This window comes from Dromiciops gliroides, chromosome 1 (genome assembly GCF_019393635.1).
Source record: "Dromiciops gliroides isolate mDroGli1 chromosome 1, mDroGli1.pri, whole genome shotgun sequence".
Lineage (NCBI taxonomy): Eukaryota > Metazoa > Chordata > Mammalia > Microbiotheria > Microbiotheriidae > Dromiciops > Dromiciops gliroides.
Genome location: NC_057861.1, coordinates 489,721,737 through 489,745,770, shown reverse-complemented (window position 1 = coordinate 489,745,770; position 24,034 = coordinate 489,721,737). Strand labels below are relative to the sequence as shown.

Below are 24,034 nucleotides of genomic sequence, written 5' to 3'. Positions count from 1 at the left end.
CCTGTCCCTTGGTTACCGTGGTCCCCCTTGCCCACCGGCTTACCCTCAAGAAAGGACGGTCCCTTCCCTCCCTCTTCTTCTTTTCCCCCTCCAGAATGGAGGGAGCGTTGGAGCCGGGGAACCCAGAACTCCAGGCGCACGAAGAAGAGGGTTTGAGAAGTGTCGAATCCCGGGATGGAGGAGAGGAACGAGTAGGGGCCGGAGGGCTGGGATGCTTGAGCCCCAGGAGGGGCCTGGAATGTCCTTTTCTCCCCTTGGGCAACAGAGATGGGGAAGACGCAACTCTTCAGCCAGTTCTGGAGGATGAGAGAGCTCCCAGGTCTGGCTTTCCGGAGACCTGCCTCCCAGCCCTGTCTCAAGCTCCACTCGGGACCCCCGCCCGAAAAGGCCCTTTCTTGTCTGGCCAGGCCAGCCAGCTGCCTCTGAAATGATGCTGGGGTTCCAGAGGCTTGTGTGGAGCGGGCCAGGGCCAGGGCGAGGAAAAAACTTGCAGGAATAGGTCTCAGGTCGGCCCTGCCAGGGTCCAGGCCCTTTTGGTTGCCTCCAGTGCGGACTGACTGTAGCTTGTCTCCCGGATCTGATTCACCACCAGGGCCAGCCACCCAGGGGAGAAGCCATATAGATGTCCTGAGTGTGCTAAAGAGTTTCGAAGGGGCTCGGACCTAGTGAAGCACCACCGAGTTCCACACTGGGGAAAAGCCTTACCCAGCCCGACTGTGGCCGTTGCTTCAGCCTTAGCTCCAACCTGATCCAGCACCGGAGATCTCACACGGGCCACCGGCCCCACAAATGCCCTGACTGTGGTGAGGGCTTTGGAAGAAGCTCAGACTTGGTGAAGCATCAAAGGGTCCATACAGGATGAGAAACCATACACTTTGCTCTGAGTGTGGCAAGAACTTCAGTGTCAGCCTCCAACCTCATCCAACACCAGCGAACTCATACAGGAGAGAAGCCATATAAGTGTGCAGACTGTGGCAAGAGCTTCAGCCTGAGCTCTAACCTGCTGCAGCATAGGAGATCACATACTGGGGAGAAGCCCTATAATGTGCTTGGTGTGGGGTGATAGCTTGGCCGAAGCTCCTATCTGCTCAAACACCAGCGTTCCCATACAGGTGAGAAGCCCTATAATTGCTGTGAATGTGGCAAGAGTTTCACTAACAGCTCTGACTGTCTAAGACATCAGCGAACCCACAATGGTGAGAAGCCCTTCAAGTGCCCTGATTGTGGTAGAGGCTTCAGTGAGCGTTCTCAATTCACAGACCACCAGCGAATTCACACAGGAGAGCGGCCTTATTCCTGTGCAGACTGTGGCAAGAGCTTCTACCACAGTTCTAAACTTATCAAGCACCAGCGTTCTCACACAGGAGAAAAGCCCTATAAGTGTCCTGAATGTGGCAAGAGCTTTGTGGATAGCTCAAATCTCCTCCGGCACCGGCGAACACACGTTGGGGAGAAGCCATATACTTGCAGTGTGTGTGGAAAGGGGTTCAGTCAGAGTTCCCACCTACTTATCCACCAGGCAGCCCATAGTGGTGAAAAACCTTATGTTTGCCTTGAGTGTGGGAAGGCTTTTGCTAGAAGTTCTAACCTGGTCCAGCACCAGAGGACCCATCAGGGTGGGCGTCCCTATAAATATCCTGCCTTTGGTCAGAACTTCGGCCTTGGCCCTGAATTTATTCAGGACCTTGGGAGCTCTTCAGGAGCTGGCTTCCTCTGACCCCTAGCCACTAAAAGTGACAGAGCCCAGGTCAGATGTACTCTGGGATATGAGCTCTGGGTCTCACTGGGGGTATCCTCTGTGTCCTGGAACATACTTCCTCACTGGGGACAGGGACAGAGATTCTGAGTGTCAAATATGAAAGCTTCGTCCGTTCTTCTTACCCTACTAGAGGTTTCATTTGATTGATGGGTCGGCTTTAAGGACTAAGGCATACAGGGCTAGGGAAAAAGTCTTTGAGGGAACATTATAGTTATCTTCCAAAATTTTAAAGGCTCTAATATAGAAAAGGATACAGAGTCATTTGGTGTACCTCCTGGTGGCAAAACTAGGGCCAATGAGAAGTTAGTTATAATTGAAGCTATCTGTTTTTAAAATGGGATTGAGGTAGTTAGAACTTTAATTTCCTGTTACTTGCCTTCCCCAAGCTGACTCTAGGTGACTTTCTATCTGAAGTATCATAGAGTGGATTAAACACTAGAAGAGAGGTTGGAATAGCTTACCTATAAAGGTATTTTCCACCTTTCTCTTCTATGAGGGCTGTGGTTCTAAGGGTTGATGGGACACATATAGGACCAAACTAAGATGTCAGGATGGCTTCCATGATGCTATGAGAAGGGTCTATATGGCATAGAAGGAAAAATGATGGTACCTAGTTCCAACTACAGAGGGCAAAGATTGGGTGGGGTAGTTGTTATGTGCTCAGCACCAGAGCTTTGAAGGTTTAGGGAGATATTCTTGGAGCTCAGGGAAGATGTGTTTTTGAATGTTTCCAGCTGGCGTCCCTTGACCAAACTCGAAATTTGTTTTCACTACTGGTGCCCTTCCAGAATTCTAATGTTGTATCCCGCCCCCAGTCACAAGATGCAGATGTTGTGTATGCTTCATCACATTAAGATGTTGGGCATATTTTGTTTTATCTCTGAGGAATAGGTGTAGAACCTGAGGAAGAGTAGTGTTTAATTCAAAGGGATTAATTACTAATGATGGAATTTAATCTTGCAATGAGAGATTTGGGGGCTTGGTGGAGAACTATTTCCAGAGCTTCCCAGGAACAGTGCTTCCAGCTGTAGGTCCAGCCTCTTCCTATTTCTTGATACCTCCTTCACCCCCACACCCCAAGGTGTCCTGTGTGTTTGGAAAAGGCAGGGGCTAGTTGCTCTGGGCTGATTATGTCTTTCCATAGGAGGACTACACAGAGGCCTTTTCCCTGGGAGGCCTGGAGTGGATTAGATCAATCTTTTGCTACAGAAGATAGTTCTGGGCTGTTGCCCTCACATAAGAAGAAGCCTCAGGATCCCTGAAATGTCGGGAGGGTTGAGGGGCCCTTGGAGGTATTTGAATGTGCTTCCAGTCCCCAGCCCCCAATAAAGATGGTATCTATGATCAATTATTCTTGCTTCAGACTCTCATCCTGTTCTTTTTACCTCTAGAGGCTTCTCCTTGTACTTCAGCAAAATGGGTCAGTGGGGCAGGATATCAAAGGAGTCAGAGAATCACTCTCCTTTGTCAAATGTTCTTCCCCTGGCCTCAGTGGGGATATACCTATAATACAGGAAAAGGGGTATTTATGGGTAACTGCTACCCTTCTGCTCCCCAACCTCTGTAAAAGAGCCTTCTACCCCAGAACTGTTTCATTTACATTATTTGACTTACCCTCCCAGGAGCTCAGTGGGAAGGAGTAGTGTTCTCCATTGTGTAGTAGGGGGAAGCTAGAGCTGTGTGCTCAGTCAGAGTTTGGACAAGTTGTCACGTTCCTTAGTTGAAGGGGGTATAGTCCTGGAAAAAAATACTATATTGGGAGTCGATCCGAATTCTAGTCTCCCCCTGACTCTAAGGAAGTCGATCTCTCTGAACCTGTTTCCTTATCTGCTAAATGGGGGACAGTCTATACCTCCCCTCTTCTCAGGTGGCATCAAATGAGATCCTCAGAGGGTCCACTTTGGATGTTAATGTACATTAATTGAAAAGCATAAAGTGCTGTATACACTTTAATCTTTTTATGTAATAATACTTATGCTACTCATAAGGATTTCACAATATATTTTCTCAGGGCAGAAATTCTCCTTTGTTTTGCAGAAATATGGGTACTGTCCAGAATGGTTGGAAAGACCAAACTTTTGAGGAAAGGAAAAGCATTTGGGACCAGAATTATTGAACTTGGAAAATAAAAAGGTTGTAACCAGGACTACTTTACTGTCTTTTAAGTAGACAGTTAAATGTCCTTTTCTCTGTAGAAAAGAGAAACAGTTTAATTTGCATAGTAAGGTTTTAGGTTCAATAGATAAATTTAACAGAATTGGTAAATGTGGAAAGCAAGGAATTAAGGGAGGTGGAAAATCTGTCAGTATCTTTGAGAATAAGGGCCTTTCCCTCCCTTTCATCAATGGGAGGATAGGAGTCTGAAATTTAGTTCAGACTGGGGAGTCTGAAATTCTATATGGTTAGGCCCTGTAAAAAAAAGGTTGCGATTAATGAGAATATAGCCCCCACACAAGACAATATCTAGAGTCCCTCGCTCAGAATTTTGTATGGGGAGCGGTGGGCAGCTGGTTATTCTCATTGATATTAACCTCATAAATAATAGTTGAACCTCAAATCACCTACTAAAGATCAATTATATAATAACTAAACTGTAAACCTATCTTTAATTTATATTTTTATTCTTTACTGTCCCATGAAGAAATAAGCTTCCATAAAGCTACTACCTGCCATGTAAAGCACAATTTCCTTTTAATTGTTTTATAATGACCTTTAAGCATCAAGGGTAGTTTTAAACTTGGTGTTCCAGGGATTTAGCAAACACAGCACTTCAGCTTTTATGAATTTGGCATTTGTAGAATTTTGCATCCAACAAACAAACATTATTAAATGTCGATTATGTGTCAGGCATGGTGAGATTCCCATTTATTTGTTTTTTAATCTTTAAAAATTTGGTCTCATGACAGCTTTCCTGCTACCAGACCTCATCCCTGGATTTCTTCTTCTGGAGATTTTCAAGTTCTATGATGCCTTCCATGAGATATGGAGATAAGAAGGGGATAAAATACTTCAGATGCAGGTGTCTCATTTCACACAAGGACAGGGGGAATCATTCCTGTTTTGTACCCCATTTCCCCTATCTAGTCATCTGAAGTGGTGATGTCTACAATAACAACAAAGTTTGCATTTCATCCTTGGAAATTTACTCTAAAATACATTGATGACATTGACCTACATGTCACTTTTTCAGCTTCCTGGTTTTTCTGTAAAACTGTTTCTGTTAACTTATATTTTACTAGTTGGAAGACCTTTGGCATTATAGGAATTAGAGCTAAAAGTGATCTTAAAAGATTATCTTATCCAAGACCTTCATTTTATAAATGAGGAAACTGAGGGCTTAAAGAAGAAGTTGTATTTTGCCACATACAAGTAGTGAATGTGTTTCTTATCATACAAGCAGTAAGTACCAGAGTAAGATTCAAATGCAGATCTTTTGACTCCATGTCTAGAGGTTTTTGCTCTGATGTAGTTTTAGTCTGCAGACCTGGAGGCCTTAACTATTCACTTCCTCTTCTGGTTTATTAAGGAAGAAAAGTTACATAAGACAAGTCCTAGTGCCAATTCTAGAGAACTCCACTATTCTTGAATTCTTCCAGAGAAGTGTCCACTTATTCTTAAGCTTTGTTTAAGCTTTACAAACAGTTATCAAGTCCCATGGGGACTTATTCTGATAGTTTTCTTTTGAAAATTAATAAAAGACTTTTTGAAAAATAAAATTGATCTAACTAGTGCTTTGCACATTTATTTACTTTTGCAATTAGCCAAGTATGTTAAAAAAATGTATTGATCTCTTTTGTTCTCTACTTCATCTACATTTTCAGTGTATCACTCTCACCCTCCCAGAAAGCTCTATAAGGACTAAAAAGAAAGAAGAAAAAAAAACTTAAGCAAAACTAACATCAAAGTCTGATATCTATAATGTTCCATTCCTATGATCCCTCACCTTTGCACCTCATCTTTCTGGAGCTGAGCTTGGTCAGAAGTTTCTGGATTTTCTTTGGTTGTTTTTTGTTGTTGGGTTTTTTTTTTTTCATTTAGATTGTTGCTGTATATTATTTTCCTGGTTTCTGAGTTTTCTTGTGCTCTGTTTTCATCAAATCTATTTCTTGTAGCACAATAATATTCCATTATTAACCAGGTACTTTGGATCTTTTTTTTAATCCTTCTATCTCCTGCCTTGATAGGCAAATAAATATCGTTTGCATTGAATTGATGCTTTGTAAAGAACACTTGACCTTAGTTTTGGTGGAATAGGAATTTGGACCCTGGTCCTCTTGGCTCCAAATTCAGTGATTTTTTTTCCCCCCTCTCATTGAGAGATTAAAAGAATATGCTGCAATCAATTAACAGTAAAACAAAAATCTCTACACTTCCAGATTTGGGGCAGTCCATTGAACCTACTTTCTATTCTGTAGTTTTAGAGAGTAAGTTGAATAATGTTAGAATATCAGTAATTTAGTGATGAATACTTCATTGTCCAGTTAATTCCACATGCAAATTAACTTCAAATTTAACTAAGAACTAGTGGAAGCAGAATGAAAAGAATAAATGGGAAGAAGGCATACAGTGGATGGATGTCATCTGCAAACTACTCTCATTCATATGGGACTTTCTATACCTTAGTATTGCATTTAAAAAATTTAACAGTTTCAGGGCACAAGATGATTTCTAGGATGATTTCAGGCTATTGCTGGTCCCCCAATTCAGTTCCTTAAATACAAGCTAAGCACCTGCTGCAAATATCTAGTCCTTCCCTGGGTGCTGTGAGGGTACTGGGAGTGTATGGAGAGGATCCTTCACCCAAAGGCCAGGGGACCCCTGAGTCCATTCAACAAATGCTTTCACCTCTAGGAGAGTCAGTTATGAGGGGTTTATATTTCCATCACCCCAGACTGTCAGGAGAGGAAGAGCTAGGCAGTTAAAGGATGGAAAAGAGACTTAGAAGAAAAACTTGGAATTTAGCAGTAAAGCCGAGTCAGGTGGTAGAAGCCACAGTCTACTAAGGATATCATCAGGTCCTAAGATATATGGTCATAGTGGTTCAGATGTACCCCACTCCATTTCTTCACATCTCAACCCAAACTACTTGTGTGTCATTCCCACTATCCTTCCCATCCAGAACAACCCTGCCCCTCCACCCTGTCTTCCCTTCCTTTTGCTTATATTCCTAACAGGCCATTTGTCCCTATGGAATCTTTGAATCTCCATTCTTTTTTTTTTTTTTTTTGTTGGGGCAATTGGGAGTTAAGTGTCTTGCCCAGGGTCACACAGCTAGTAAATGTCAAGCGTCTGAGGTCACATTTGAACTCAGGTCCTCCTGAATCCAGGGCTGGTGCTTTATCCACTTCACCACCTAGCTGTCCCATTCTCTTCTCTTTTGAAAATTTCAAACTCCCATCCCCCCCAATTCTGCAAGTACATCAGTTTAACATCTTCTATTTACCTATCTGAAGAGGAACAAGTTTGTAGGAGATGATGTATGCTGGAAGATAAACCTCCTGTCAGCTGACTTCTTTTTTTCCCTTTGCTAGGACTAATGTAACCAACCCTTTGCCCAATTTTTTCCCTCTGAGACATCTTGCCTCTGTAACCCAACTCTACCAGTGCCCACTCCTGCCAGTTTCCCTACAGAGGAACCCCTCATTTTTTCTAGATACACCAGTGATGTCCTAGTCTAGTAGTTGGTGATTTTAATAAAGCTTAGACCTGAGGCTGGAAGGCACAGTTCAAAGCAACATAAGGGAAGGACTGCTCACCACAGTGTACAAACAGGCAGGATACTCAGATGAGTGTGATTGGGTAGTCAGTGGTCAATAAACATGCAATAAACACCTACTGTGTGCCAGGCACTGTGGTAAATCCTGAGGGTTTAAATACAAAAAAAGAAAGACTGTCCTGTCCTCAAGGAGTTTATACTTTCAATAGGAAGACAGCACACAAAACGAAGAGAAGAAACCAGACACCAGGACATGGTGGAGTCAGAATTCCCAAAGTAGTGCAACCAGGTAAGAAATGTCAAGGTGTGAGCTGACCCTTTCCTTAAATGGAGGTTTAGATACATGACCTCACCTCTTGGTGGTGAAAAGAGAATGTGGGAGAATGGAGAAAGAGATGTGGAAAAGCTGATAAGAATGAATTAAGGATTTAATAGATTATCAATATCAGTGAGAGCCAGAGTGATTTGGATTTGTAGCATGGTTTTTAAAAAAATGATGGAGTAAATAAGCAGGGAAGAGAAAAAGAAGTCTGGCCCCTAAACCCCAAGATACATTTAGAGGTTTTAGCATCAATATTTAATCACTGCTTTCACTGATTGGGCAACAGTAGGTTCCAGCCCAAGCCTCCATTAGTCATGTTTGGGATGACTCAGAGTGAATGTAAATAGCAATTGTTTCACTTCTGGCCAGAAACCCTGAGCATCTTCCCTGCCTAGATTGATTTTTTTTGTGTGTGTGAGGCAATTGGGGTTAAGTGACTTTCCCAGGGTCACACAGCTAGTAAGTGTTAAGTGTCTGAGGCCGGATTAGAACTCAGGTCCTCCTGACTCCTCTATCCACTGCGCCACCTAGCTGCCCCGATTTTTTTTTTTTTACTAGGTAAAAGAGGCTTTTTTTTTTTTTAACCTCATTTCTTATGTAGTCTTAATCACTGAATGGGTGTTGCCTCAGATAAACAGACCCTGGAAAGACCTTAGCTTAGAAAGGCCAAGGTCTCACTGCATCTCCAGACTTCCTTATGCATATCTTGCCACTGGACCCAGATGTTTCCGGAGGAGAGTGTGAAACGGGTGACTTTGCACAGCCCAGCCTCACTTAAATTTAGTTCACTTGCTAGTCAAGACATCACATTCCTGTTGTCTGCTCTTCGTTGAGAATGAAGGGCAAAAAACAACAAACAGGTGTGGGAAGAGGCTGGGAGCTGTATCCCCAGGGATACAAAGGTGCTAGAGACAGTCCTTGCCCTCAAGGAGTTCACAAGTTAGGGCAGCTAAGTGGCACAGTGGATAAAGCACTGGCCCTGGATTCAGGAGGACCCGAGTTCAAATGTGGCCTCAGACACTTGATACTAGCTGTGTGACCTTGGGCAAGTCACTTAACTCCAATTGCCTCACTAAAAAACAAATAAAGAAAGACTGGAAAGGTGGGAAAGGGCTAGGTTATGAAAAGCTTTGTATGTTAAACAGAATTTTATATTTGATATTGGAGGCTATAGGGAGTCCCTGGAATTTATTGAATTGGAATGTGTATGAGACACAATTAGGCCTGCACTTTAGGAAAATTACTTTTGGTGACTGAATGGGGCCTTTTTTCCCCTTTGGTTTGCTTTTTTGAGGATACCTTTATTAGTTATAGAGTTTTATACACACATATATATTATATTGGGAATATTTATAAATAGGTAGTTGTTAGTGTTTGTCTTTGTTCTTGAGGAGGACCATGACGAGGATGACCCTCCTATACATCAGGACAACTGGAGATGACCCCGGATGTTTGAGGCAATGTGGGTTAAGTGACTTGCCCAGATTCACACAGCTAGTAGTAGGTGTCAGGTATCTCAGGCTGGATTTGAACTCAGTTCCTTTGGACTCCAGGGCCAGTGCTATATTTACTGTTAAAGACCTCAATCGCTTGTGACCCCTCATTTTTTTTCCCCAAGAAGCAAGTCATCAGGTAGGTGTTAGAATTATTGTCCTATGAACACAGCTTTGATTAACTTCTGTGGAAAGACTTGAGAATTGGAATTTCTTTTCCAAAAGTAAAAACATTTTAAGTATCCTGTCTACTATACTTATGCTTAAGCCTAAAGACATGTTAGTTCAACCCATTCCCTTTTTTTTTTTTTTAGGCAATGGGGGTTAAGTGACTTGCCCACGGTCACACAGCTAGTAAGTGTCAAGTGTCTGAGGCCGGATTTGAACTCAGGTACTCCTGAATCCAGGGCCGGTGCTTTAACCACTGCGCCCCATCTAGCTGCCCCTAACCCATTCCCTTTTAAAAGTTGCCAAAAGTAAATGTGAAGCCCATAAAAAAGTAAGTTCATTAAATTACATATAAATAATGTACATTCAGTGCACTATCAATATACAGAGAGCCTCCTGGTAGGTTGTTTTTGCTTTAATAGGAAAAAAAGTTAATAAATTATTATGTGCCTAGTATTTTCAAGTTTTTTGTTTTTAAAATAGACCCAGTATGAATATACAAATAAAATTGTGCCATACCTTGAGAGAAAAATGTATTTTCAATATTAGAGTGGGGAAAGATTGAGACAGGCCGATGCACCAGCAGGCTATCGAAGTTATAAAGCCATGAGGTGATAAGGGCCCTGCACTAGAGTGGTGGCAGTGTCAGAGGAGAGAAAGGGACATATTGGAGAGATGTAGCAAAGGTGAAATTGACAGGCCTTGGTAACATTGCATATGGGATGGGGTGAGAGATAGTGAAGAGTCAAGCATGACACTCCTAGGTAATGAGTCTGGGGGGCTGGGAGGATAGGTTGCCCTCCACAGTGATAGGGAAGTTAAGAGGGGAGAGGGTTTAGGGAGAAAGATAATGAATTTAGTTTTGGACATGTTGAGTTTAAGATATCCACTGGATATCCACTTTGAGATGTCGGAAAGGCAGTTTAAGATGCAAGATTGGAAATCAGAGGTTAGGGTACAATAGGTAAATTGGAGAAGCGATTTTGACAGGAAAAGGCAATGGCTTATGAATACCATGAGGGACATGATAAAGCCACTGTTCCTGTATATGATTCTTATTCTGGCTAAAACTGTCCACCCTCAGGCAAGGGCAGTAATGTTTGCCATCTTGGTGTTTGATTTGTTTGGAGCTGACAGCAAAACCTCAGCTTCGGTCAGGGCAAGTAAAGGCTGCTTGTCAGCATGAGTTCATGCATGCTTGCCCAGATCTGTTTTCTGCCCAAAGTTCCAGCCACATGTTATGGTCAAAGGGCTTCCTAGCTGTGTGCAGATGCTGAGCTGTAGCCAAAGGTCTTTCTGTAGATGGGGCAGTGGTAATCGTGGGCCAATCCTGTGGCCTTATCTGCCCCCAGCTAGCTCTTCACATAAATCCTTCCACCTTTTGATCTCCTTGAAAGTCTAATGAACCAGTAGCCCTACTTCTTGCTGTTATTTAGCTGAGTCCTCTCTATTTTTCATTGCTCTTCTTTTCTTACTCACCATTGTCCTATATAATCAGGTTCTCATAACCTGAGAACCTTGCATGTCTTTTTTTTTTTTTTTTTTTTAGTGAGGCAATTGAGGTTAAGTGACTTGCCCAGGGTCACACAGCTGGTAAGTGTTAAGTGTCTGAGGCTGGATTTGAACTCAGGTACTCCTGAATCCAGGGTCAGTGCTCTATCCACTGCGCCACCTAGCTGCCCCCACCCTGCATGTCTTTTGCAGTGACTCCTAGGCACTTCTGGTTTCTGCCAAAGCCCTTACAAGGGAGTAGGGGTAGGGGTAAGGGTAGGGGTAGTGATCGGGATGCTCACCACTGCAGGTACAATTGGAGCAGGTGGGAACTGAGGCCAAAGCTTTTGCTATAGTTAGAACAGTAGTAGGGCTTCTCACCCATGTGAATATGAAAGGACAAGATGATATTGGCGTTTTGACTGAAGTTGCTCCTAGTAAAGACAGGTTTTTGTGTAGCTGCTCTGTTAAGAGGTCAGCAGGGAGCTCTGGAGGCAGGGATACCCACACTGGGTAACCATACCACAGCAGTGTGACTTTTCACTACTGTGGATCTCCTTTTGCTGAATAAAATGAGAGCTTCGGTGGAAACCTTTGCCGCACTTAGAACAGGGTTTGGGTATTAAGCCTAGCTCCTATAAAGGGGTTTCCCATCTTAGTGTTTTTGTTTTTTACCTTGTCTGAGGAGTTTGGAAACAAGCCATGATTCTTTGGCTCCTGAAGCCTTGGGTAAGGTAAGAAGTTTTCTCAATGGCATTTCCTGTGGTTCTTCATCTGCTAGTTAAGTTTCCAGGACATAGCCCTTATAAGACATCCCTGGGAGCTGCTTATCATCTAAAGCAGCTTTCTATGTCACTTTTTCTTCACTCTTGCTCCTAATACCTATAGGGAGTAAAAGACTTTCCTGGAAAAAGGTTGAACAGGAATGGGTACCAGTTTTAGGTATAATCTCCCCTTCTGGCGGCAGCAGAAAGTTCCGGGAAAACAAGAATGAAATGTCTCTCTTAGAACAACAAATGCCCTTGGCTCCTTGAGGGAGAATGGGACCCTGGAATAAGTAGGTGATGGTTGGGGGGGGGGGCATTAAAAAATTAATTAATTTAGAATTTCCCCCGAGTTACACGTATAAAGAAATTTTCACATTGATTTTTATTTTTTGTGAGGCAATGGGGGTTAAGTGACTTGCCCAGGGTCACACAGCTAGTACGTGTTAAGTGTCTGAGGCCGGATTTGAACTCAGGTACTCCTGAATCCAGGGCCAGTGCTCTATCCACTGTGCCACCTAACTGCCCCTTCACATTGATTTTTTTTTTGTATTTTTTTTTTCTTTTTCTGGGGCAATGGGGGTTAAGTGACTTGTCCAGGGTCCCACAGCTAGTGTCAAGTGTCTGAGGCCGGATTTGAACTCAGGTTCTCCTGAATCCAGGGCCGGTGCTTTGTCCACTACTCCACCTAGCTGCCCCCTTCACCTTGATATATATATATTTTTTAGTGAGGCAATTGGGGTTAAGTGACTTGCCCAGGGTCACACAGCTAGTAAGTGATAAGTGTCTGAGGTTGGATTTGAACTCAGGTACTCCTGACTCCAGGGCCAGTGCTCCATCCACTGCTCCACCTAGCTGCCCCCACATTGATTTTTAAAACTTTGTGTTCCAAATTATCTTCCTCCCCCCCCCCCCCCAAGAACTTAAGCAATTCAGAGAGATACCTTTCCACCATTCTGGTTCTCTCCCTGTGGTCACTCACAGTATTGCAATAAAACTTGGGAAACTGAAAAAAAAAAAAAAACAACTTAAGCAATTCAATATAAGTTATACATGTGCAGTCATGGAAAACATTTCCACATTAGTCAGGTTGTGAAAGAAAACAGACAAAAAAACTTAAAAGAGGAACTAACAAAAAAATTGTACTTCAGTCTGTATTCAGATACCATCAGTTCTTTCTCTGTAGATGGATTGCATTTTTCATAAGTCCTTCTGATAACATCCTGCTCATCATTTCTTACAGCACAATAGTGTTCCATCCAAATTTCATCCACACTTTGTTCAGCCTTTCTCCAGTTGATGGACATCACCCCAATTTCTAATTCAACTTTTAAAAAATCTCTTTAGGATACCAAACTAGTAATGGTATTGCTAGGTTGAAGAGCATGCATGGTTGACCCTTGACCGTTGTTCCAAATTGCTCTACAGAGTGTTTGAATCAGTTTGCAACTTTACCAAAAGTGTATTAATGCCTAATTTTGGTGGGGAGAACATCTTAAACTGGGGGCTTATTTGAGGAGTGGGAATATCCACTGAAGAACAACACACAACAGCATCCAGCCCGGTACCTGGCAGCTGGTCCTGGAGACTCAAGGTGAAGAAGCTTTTCTTGGCCACCCAGCATGGATAGGGGGAAGGAGGCTGGGGATAGGGACAGGTGCCTGGGAGTTGAGGAGTAGGGTTGGCTACCATGGCTTAGCCTCAGCCTCTGATCCACAGTAGCTGCTCCACTTCACCTCAGTCCCAGTATCCAATAGGGATTGATAATTTATGAAATTTTAAAATGGGGCAGGATCACCCAGTTCTGTGACTACTCACCAGGAAAGACCATGATGGTGGCAGAAAATGAGGCTTCAATCACTTAACAATAAGACAGAAAATATGGGGACAAACAGGACATAAAGTACAGAGACAAGCAGTGAAAAGGGGTGCAGAGGCTGATGTTATGGGAACAAGGATTGAATGGTGAAGGAAGGCAGGAAGAGGGTGGGGAGGGGGAGAGGCACAGTCATTCCCCATGTCCATGGATTAGAGTTGGGAGTACCCAGCGGCATGGACTCGTTGCAGATGGAAGAGTCCTTGGAGGCAGGAGTTTGAAGTCTCATTTTTATTTGTGGGGGACATACTCTTTATCTGTGCTTTGTTGGGGTTAGTTCATTGACTTTAAAATTAGCATTTACATCATCTCAGAGTTATCAACACCTTTTGCTGTTCTGCTGCTCTTTCTGTGGATGTCTGGAACTTGTCTGAGATTTACATATCATAAAACCAAAAATACCTGGCAGCAGCACCTACATGGCTCCCCAGATTCAGCACATATTACCAGGATGTGATTTTTGATTAACATATGCTACAATTTGTAAATTATGTTCCTTTGATCTTTGGGACAATTTGTATGTGACTTCTCGAGTCCCCTTCGCAATCTTACTTTCATGCTATTACTACTCTTTATACTGGCTGTTTATAAAACTTACTAATTGACTAGAAGAGGGGTGAGTAGTCAGGGAGACCAGAACAAGAAACAGCCTTAACACACGATTCTATAGAGACTATAGTTCTTTTCCATCTGTAAAGTGGTGAACATGACAATATCACCATCTACCTTACCAGGGTTGTCCTGAAGCATCAAAGAGATCACAGATATTCTGGAACAGGGTTTCTTAAAGTTTTTCCACTTGATACTACTTTTCACCTGAGAAATGTTTACGCTACTTTGGGTATATGAGTGTATAAAATAGGTATACATAACCTTTTACTGTTGCCAAGTTTTTCACACAATCCCCACATTCATATGGATCTGACCCTCATTTTAAGAAACTTTGTTCTAAAGTACTACTACATTAGGGTGCTATATTTTAGATTTCTATACAAAATGGTTAAAAAGTTCAAAAAATGTTATGTTCCACAGGTTATATGGAATACTCCATTCTCCTGAGAAACGTATTCTGTGAGAATACTTGAGAATGGATGTTTTTCCTGGATGTTTGATAGAGTTGTCCTATAGGACTTAACTTTTTCTTGATTCTAGCTAAGATAGGGCAATTTAGAGATAAGATGGCCTTGCTTTGTTTCAAAGAGCAAAGGGTGTAGGTATTTGTTCTAAATTAACCTAGAGTACAAGGTTTGGGCTGAGTGTGCAAGAATTGGACTTAAGAAATTTGGCAACCATATTCTCTCATCTGCTTATTTACCCATACACAACCTCAGGGCTTCTGCTGCTGTTGCTGTCAAGATTTAACCTAAAATGCTTCACCTAAAGTGGAAGAAACATTTGAAGTTGAATTATTCATATTTAAGTACTGTAATTGGGATATATCCTTGTCCTATTATCAACTTGGCTCCCAGAGAGCTGAATTAGTGAGATCTTTTGAGTTTAAAACTTATCTAAATGCTCTTTTGAAAGCAAAATTACAAACTTTCCCAACCTTTTATATGGTAAATCATTAAGTCATTTCTGTTTGGAATAGCTCCTTCTCACTAATCATATTAAACAAGACATTAAGGTGTTGACACAGAATGCTCTGTGCTAATTCTTTTTTTTTCTGGTTATCTTCTGTCCCAGTGTTCAGTGTCCATATGGATCAATCAATAAATATTCAGTGCATACCATATGCCAGGATTTATGCTAGAAACTGGGAATAAAAAGATCAAAATAAAACAGCCCTTACCCTCAAAGACTTTACGTTTTATCTGGAAAAATAACAGAGACATATGTATATACAGAATAAACTCAAAGTAATTTGTATGACCCAATGATTTACATTAATTCAGGATTTAGATGGTAAATTCTAAGACTTTTACTTTGTTATAATCTTAGCTGATTTTTCAAATAAATGAAAAGTCTTAAAATAATACTGGTAATAAGTTTACATTAATTAAAAAAAAAATAACAGATGGCATTTATATAGCCCTTCAAGGTTTGCAAAGCACTTTACACAAACTATTTCATTTGGATCCTCACAATAGTCCTATGAGGTAGGTGCTTCTATTATCCTCATTTTAGAGATGAGGAAAGCTGAAGATCAGAGAGGATAATGACTTACCCAGGGTCACACAGCTAGTAAATACTTGATTGTAGGATTAAAATTCAGGTCTTCCTGGCTCCAAAGTAACACTCTTATCCACTGCACCACCAAATGTGTTAATATAGCTTTGTTGAGCAAGAGCAAGGTTTTAATACCATCTTATAATACCTTCCAAATTTTCTTTTCCTTTCTTGAAGGCAATGAGGTATAATGTGTAGGGAACCTCAGTTCTTTTCTTCCAGAGACTCTAAGAGGGAAAAAGAAAAATCACTAGTTTCATGAAGGAACCTGCCATGGGGGATTTGTGGTGGTCCTTAGGTATTCCTCAATAAAGAATTACACTCTCCCACACAGTCCAATTAGAATTAAAGTGGTCTTTTATTTGGTGCGAGGAAAGTGACCAAGTGGGAAATCAAAGACTTCACCCCCGGGAGGAGGGCTTAGAAACATTTTCCTCCTAGAACAGAGGGAAGGCAAAAGCTTTTATAGAGGATAGATGGGGTGTCCACTTGAAAACTGGAAAGTTCCCTTTTGGTGTGTGGTGGGGAAAGCTTTGATGCTTGTCATATTCCTGAGGGTCAAGGGGGATTTTTTTTTGAAATGATGGTCCTGGGGCAGCTAGGTGGTACAGTCGTTAAAGCACAGGCCCTGGATTCAGGAGTACCTGAGTTCAAAGCTGGCCTCAGACACTTAACACTAGCTGTGTGACCCTGGGCAAGTCACTTAACCCCAATTGCCTCACCAAAAAAAAAAAAAAAAGATGCTCCTGACCTTTGGGGTTATTTCTGTCTCCTATCTCTGGTTAGGTAGTAGCCATGTCTAATTGACTTTCCTGTTGTAGAATTTTGTCTCCCCTTCTTAGGTTTGTCTGTCCTGATATCTAGTTGGTCAATATAAACTTTAATAGTCCCTTGATTCCTGGATATGTCTGTTCTGTTATCTGGTCATCTTTGGTTTTGCTTCTCATAGGAGAAACTTCTGAGTTATCCTAAGCCCCATGTCAGGACCAATAATGGAGACCCTCAGGTGATACCTCTTAGAGCAATATTTTGAATTCTGGTTTTGAGGATTCTCTTTTTTTCCTTTTTTTTTCTTTTCTTTTCTTTTTTTTTTTTTTTTGTTTTGTTGAGGCAATTTGGGTTAAGTGACTTGCCCAGGATCATACAGATAGTAAGTATTAAGTGTGTGTCTGAGGCTAAATTTGAACGCAGGTCCTCCTGAATCCAGGGCCAGCGCTCTATCCACTGCGCCACCTAGCTGCCCTGAGGATTCTCAAGAAACACCCCCAGGCACTGAATGCTGTGCAACTCTAGTGACCAAACTTGGTCCTGGAAAAGAATTGTGAACATGTACCTTTCTTCTTTCATTAAAGGGGAAAGGAGGGAGGGAACTGTGAAAGTGAAATATTGCATATACTGTCACTCATGATCTGACATGGTTAGTATTGCTGAATTGCCCTTTTTAAAAAAAACTTCTTTGTGTGTTATGAGGTTGACTATGGCCCCCAACTCTCCCAGCAGCAGACCTGTTAAATCCCACCCCCTCAGGGTTTTGGGGTACCCTGAGAGGATTAGGGTATCTCTTTTATCATAAAAGTATTTTATTATTTTCTAGTTACATGTAGAGATAGTTTTCAACATTTGTTTTTATAAGATTTCTAGTTCCAAATTTTTCTTACTCCCTCCCTTTCCTCCCCCCTCCCCAAGACAGCACGCAATCTGATATAGTTTATATATGTACAATCACATTAAATATATTTCTGCATTAGTCATGCTGTGAAAGAAGAATCAAAACAAAAGGGAAAAACCTCAAAAAAGAAAAAAAAAGTAGAAATCGTATGATTCAATCTGCATCTAGATTCCACTGTTCTTTTTTTCTAAATTTGGAGAGCAAATCCTTTGGAACTATCTTGTACCACTGTATTTCTGAGAAGAGTCAAGTCTATCATAGTGATTCAACACACAATGTTGATACTGTGTACAATGTTCTGATTCTGCTTATCTTACTAAGAATCAGTTCATGTAAATCCTTCTGGGTTTCTCTGAAATCTGCCCAGCTCATTGTTTCTTACAGCATCTTGAGGAACAAAAGGGGGGAATGTGGTAAAAAGTTTTAACAGTCAGTTAGATAATGGAGAGATGCCAGTTTTTTTTACGACCACCCTTTTGGGGAGGAGACCAACAGCATGAGCTACGCACACCAGTCCGCCTGCGACGCATGCCAGATTGCCTGCTGAGCACTCGACTTCCAGGGTGTGAGCTTAAAAGGCAAGGAGAGTGAGTTTTATACGGAATATAGACTAAGCCTAGACTTAAGACGATTTGTATTGTATTTCTACTTTCCTATCCTTCTAATCAACATCACCTTGTGACTACCATACAATAAAAGCTCTAACTAGAAAACCAGAAGCTTCTTCCATTTACTAGTCTGGGAGATAAATTAAGGGAAAGGTTAAGTAGGGGAGATTTATGATCTAATATCCAATTTTAAATCTCACAAGCACAATAGTATTCCATCACCTTTGTGGCATGTAAAACTATATGTGGAGTGAACTGTTGAACTCATGACATGATTGCTCCAAAAAACATCCAAATAATGCCATAGGACAATTCCTGGAGCAGCAAAATAGACAGAAGAATGTGCTGAAATCATTTTCCAATCAAGGATGGCCAGCACCTGAGAAGGAAGGGGTGGGGGGAAGTGGCGCAAGTCATGTTTGACTAGAGATAATTTTTCATTACAACTTTAACACATTACAAATAGTTCCTGATTTTTAACCATTCTACTACAAAAGATTTCAAAGTAGCAGCATTTTCAAACCAGCTTTTACAATGTTTGTCTAAGGCTATTAATGCCTAGCAAAGAAGTTTAACCATTCCAATTCCAATTCCAAATTCAAAACTCTTAAGTAGACACACACCTGTACAGATATCCAGAAGTCAGAGACTTCCCTTCCCCCTACTTTCAGAGTCTGGCCATCACTCTGAAAGGCTACGGGAGTATAACCAAAAATTACCCACAGATTTTACAACACAGTTACAACATTTGACAGACATAAATGAACGAGACAACAAGCAGGCTAGCAACCACACACAGACAAGCAAACAAACAGCCATACCTTAAATCTTTTTCTTGCAAATAAGTCCTTCTTACCCAAGTCCATTTTTTTTTCTTTTTTCCAAATTTGTAAGGATACACCCGAGGGGTCATGCAGAATGTTTTCTCTCCCTGTCCCTTTAAGGTGGGTGGGGTAATACCGAACCTGAGAAAAATCCTACCTCAGACCTTGGGGGCCTGCTTCTTCCTGAAAGTCTTCTGCCACCAAGAGCACCTCCCAGAGAGTCTAACTCTCTGCATGTGTAACTGCATGTGGAAGCTTTTTGTGGGTCCCGAGGAGAGGTGGTCCTTATATACTAGCAAGCAACCAAATCCACTGTTTCACTGAGTTGAGGGTGGTCTTGTGTTGAGGTCAGAGTTCACATCCTCTGAGAACACACCCTCCTGAGGGCCAAGCCTTCAGGTAGGTGTGATTCCAATTAAGTTAACTCTAAGTGAGTCAATCAGCAAAGTAAATCTAATCAATCTTAATATCAATCCCCTCGAGGGGACCTTTGGACATTCCCAAAACCCTATTATTTTCTCACACATTCATATACCACAACTTGTTCAGCCATTCCCCATTGATGGGCATCCCTCAATTCCTTGCCACCACAAAAAAGAGCAGCTATAAATATTTTTGAACATGTGGTTCCTTTCCCCTCTTTTATGATCTCTTTGGGAAAAAGACCTAATAGTGGTATTGCTGGGCCAAAGGGTATGCACAGCTTTTATAGCCCTTTGGGCATAGTTCCAAATTACTTTCTAGAATGGTTGGATCAGTTCACAGCTCCACCAACAATGCATTAGTGTTCCAATTTTTCCACAGCTTCTCCAACATTATTTTCCTTTTTTGTCATATTAGCTAATCCGATAGGTGTGAGGTGGTACCTCAGAGTTGTTTTAATTTGCATCTCTCTAATCAATAGTGATTTAGAGCATTTTATCATATGGCAATAGATAGCTTTTATTTCTTTATTGGAAAACTGCCTGTTCATATCCCCTGACTATTTCTCAACTGGGGAATGACTTGCATTTTTATAAATTTAATTTAGTTACTGATATATTTTAGAAATGAGGCCTTTATCATAAATACTGGCTATAAAAATTGTTTCCCAGCTTTCTGCCTTCCCTTCTAATTTTGGATGCATTGTTTCTGTTTGTACAAAAACTTTAATGTAATCAAAATAATTCATTTTGCATTTCATAATATTCTCTATCTCTTGTTTGGTCAAAAACTATTCTCCTTTCCATAAATCTGAGAAGTAAACTATTCCTTCTCCTATGATATCACCTTTTATGTCTAAATCATGTATCCATTTTGACCTTATTTAGGGTATCTCTTTTCTCTGCCATTGACTCCAGCCTCCACCAGCTATAATCTCATTTTTAGAGAGCCAGTAACTAGCACCCCAGTTCTATTTAATTGCAACATTGGATAGCTTTTGTAAAGGGGATTTAATTCAATGATAGAGCAAGAATCAAATGTAGAAACATTTCCCCCCATTACCTTAGGAGCACAATCCTCCTTATACCACCTCAGTATCTGGATGGAGGATTAAGCTCATAGTTTGGTCCAGTTCTACATAGCATCAATCATACCAATTCCATGGCCAAAAGCAGCACAGCTGTTGGCCTCAAATTGGGTTGGAACTGGAAGGTAATGCCAGATAATTGATTGATCACTTGATGCTGGGCTGGCTGCAATACCCAGACTGTATTCCTTGACTCCTAGATTTCTGTGGCTTGCATTCCCAGACTTTGAAACTCCAGATTGAGAACTCCATTCCCTGTACCTGCCCAGGAAGAGAATGATGAAAAGAAGGTCAAGGACCTCGGTTTGTTTCTCCTGGAGCCTCACAGAAGAAGGAGGCTGTCACAGGGGAAGTTGTTGGTGGTGGTCCTTAGGTATTCCTCAGTAAAGAATTACACTCTTGAACATGTTCTGATTAAAGATAAAAGAATAGTTTTATTTAGTACAAGGGGACCTGGCAGGGAGGAAAGTTTAGAACTTTTACCTCCCCAAACCAGACTAAGGACAACAGTTTTATAGAGGATGGGTGGAAAGTGGAAAGTTACTTTTTGGGGGTGGGGACGGGAAAGCTTGAATGAGGGGGTGGAGAGTTATCTCTGTCCCTTGGTGCAGCTCAAGTAATACCCAAGCCTAATGGACTTATCTCCCCTTACTTCTTAGGTGTGTACATCCTTTAGTTTTTCTTCTCAAGGAGAAAACTCAGTTATCCCAGTATCCTAATTTATCCTCATATCCTAATTTAGCCCAATGTCAAGGCCCAAAGGCTCTCTTCCCTTGTTGTAGCCTCATAGGTCTTGAGTGAAAGAAGTCACTTGCACACCTAGACAGGAATGCAGTAAAAGACATGGCTAGTTGTGACTCAGTCTCTTGAAGATGTCTGTAGTTCTGGCGATGCAGCCAATAGGAAAAAAGCACCCCTAGCCAGGTGGCAGACTGGGTTGCAAAATATGTACATATGCATACATGCTTCAATCCTCAGGCTCCCTTGAATTCTCTGTTTGGATGTGGTATCTCAGAAAGTTGATGGGGTGTGCACCTGTGTCAGATCCCCATTACAATTGTCATAAGGGGTAGTTTACTGTGTAAAGAAGGGGAGAGTGATATATTTGAAAACATATATATATTTTTAAAAAGCATAAACTGACATAAAGGGGATCATGTGTAATAACAGGTGTATGTCTGTATATGGTGGTATGTCCTGTATGTGTGTATATGTATATGTATAGGTTCACTTATAGGTGTGAGAAAATGGGTAGTTGTTTCCTCTCAATGAGGAATTAAACAGTCAATCATACTCCTCCTGACCTGTTTTTAGGACAAAGTTCTCAGATCCCCTCCTCCCCTCTGGCTAACAAAATCACATGCTTCAAGGAGCCCTGGTCTCATTGATGTTGGCAAGAAAGTTGGGTCAAATTTTGAATTGTAATTCAAAAGAATTACAAGACTCAGTGATATTCAGTTCCCAAGTTTTATTGCAATGCTATGAGTGATCACAGGAGAGAACCAGAAAAGTGAAAGGTGAAAGAAAAGACAGTTATATTTATAGTATAGATAAATTGATTATCAATCCCACTATAATAATCTCCACCTTGGGGGAGGTACAAGGACGGCCTGTCCTACTCATTATAATATTCTCCACCTAGGGTGTTACAAGGAGGGCTTATCCTAATTTGGAGTTCCCGGGGTCCTAAGCCAACTCCCCAGGTGGGTACCTTTTTCAGTGGAGGTGTGTTTTTGGGGTTTACATGTCATGAGGTGAATCTAGGGACAAATTTGGCCTTTTCTGCACATATCTCTTTCTGATTCCCATGGCTAGTTTCAAAATATAATCATTTTTCTTTAGAATTTCTATAGTCTTGTCTTTTCCTTTATTGTTATTTTGACCTGACCTGTTTTGGTCCGTTATGGATGCTGATCACTGTGGGTACCAGAACCTAGCATTTTGACTTGTAAGTTATCCATTAACTAGGATCTAACTTCCTTTTGGAGCTAGTATCTGAATTAGAGCTTGGATCTTAGGTTTTTCTATTAACCCTTTTTTTTACCTCCTACATCATTAATAATGTCTTCTCTGGAGTTGTGTCCATATAAAGAAGAATAAGGTCCACTCCTGAGTTATGCCCATGTAAGAGGGATGGGAATACTGCATTCCGATTAGCTAGTTTTTTGCTTGTGGATTGGGTTTTCTTTTAATTTAAATAAATTTATTTGAGGGAGAAAAAGAATATTTGAACATCGGGTATAGTCTATCCACATTGATTCCAGCAATACTTCATAACTCATCTTAATCACATAACTAAGAAAACAGTCTGTGAAAGCAACTTCACATTATAGCTGGTAAATGTTGATCAAAATTCATAAAGCAATCTAACCTGAGTTTTATACAATACATATGACCATGATACAGTAAGAAAAAATACATATCAAATACTCACTACTCAGTGAGTTTCCAGCTACAATATGAACAATTTAAGACCTTTTTTAGAATGAAAAAATATTATTAGAGCTTTATTTTAAGCATTTTCAATTAGATACAGCTTATACAGTTTTGATCACTCATATTATATGCCAAAGAATTCCTTCTAATTCATTTCTAGATAAAATATATTATTCATTAACGGTTTTTCTCTGACAATAGCATCTGAATTTCACTTTGCTACATATGAGTTTAGACCACAGAATCAGACAAGTGTTGTAGCAAAATACCTTTCTTGACTTGGGTGGTTTTCAAATATAGGCAACCTAATTTATGTTAACATTGGTAAAAGAGATGTAGACATTCTTAAAAAGTATAGATATCTGGGGGAAAGGCTAGATGGTGCAGTGGATAGAGCACCGCCCTGAAGTCAGGAGTACCTGAGTCAAATCCGGCCTCAGACACTTAACACTTACTAGCTGTGTGACCCTGGCAAGTCACTTAACCCCAACTGCCTCACTAAGAAAAAAAAAAGTATAGATATTATTACATGCAAAAAAGCAATGTAATTCAAAGAATAGACTCTCGATATTGTGGTTTCAAACCGTGGGATCCAAAGGCATGATATCCTTGACAATTCAAGAAATTGCCTACTGCTTTGCAACACAAATGATGTAGTGGTTTTTTTTTTTTTCTTTTTGTGCTATTGAGAGGGCCACTGTCAAACCAAAAGGTTCTTAGCAGTCCTTGTTGCTTGTGGATTGTATAACCCTTGAGTAATCAATGATGAAAAAGGGAGGGTCCATTCACTTTTAGGGACTAGGTTTTAAAACAGGGCCTGTGAGCCCCCTTTCTTGGCACCCACTAGCTACACACTAGGGTGCCTCCTTCCACGATAAGGAAATAAATGAGCCTTTGTCACATCACTGCTGATTTTCCCTAGCATTATTGAGAAAGAGATTGTTTTCCCTCACATGAGGTAAAACAGGAGGTCTGGGTTATAGTTCTAGAAATCTTTCTAATGTTGGGAAAAAATGAAAACCACACCTATGACTTAGCAATAGCCCAGCCCAGGAGCCTCGGCATAATTCAGAGCTAGATCAGGGCCTCAGACTAAAAAACTTTAATTGTCAGATTCTCTGACCCTCACCTCCCTTAGCCTTTTAATCTCACTTCCTTTTGGTTCCTTTATCTCCCTTAAATGGGTCTAGGCAATGACTATGATTCCTGTCATTCTTCTGGGAGTCCTC

The 24,034-nt window shown here is 41.1% G+C and overlaps 1 protein-coding gene across 1 annotated transcript; it reads left to right on the top strand.

The window, feature by feature from the left end:
• The first annotated feature begins 858 nt into the window (after positions 1–858).
• LOC122750732 (zinc finger protein 239-like) lies at positions 859–4,169 on the top strand. The gene is made up of 2 exons (XM_043997536.1): positions 859–903; positions 1,067–4,169. The coding sequence occupies exons 1-2, from the start codon at positions 859–861 to the stop codon at positions 1,715–1,717; spliced, it is 696 nt and encodes a 231-aa protein (XP_043853471.1). The 3' UTR covers positions 1,718–4,169.
• Positions 4,170–24,034: the final 19,865 nt, after the last annotated feature.

What these genes read in the sequence shown, in the direction of transcription:
- LOC122750732 (XM_043997536.1), top strand. Translation starts at nt 859, where the DNA reads ATGAGAAACCATACACTTTGCTCTGAGTGTGGCAAGAACTTCAGT. An exon ending in AGTGTGGCAAGAACTTCAGT is followed by an intron (nt 904 to 1,066) that starts GTCAGCCTCCAA and finishes GTGGGGTGATAG; the next exon opens with CTTGGCCGAAGCTCCTATCT.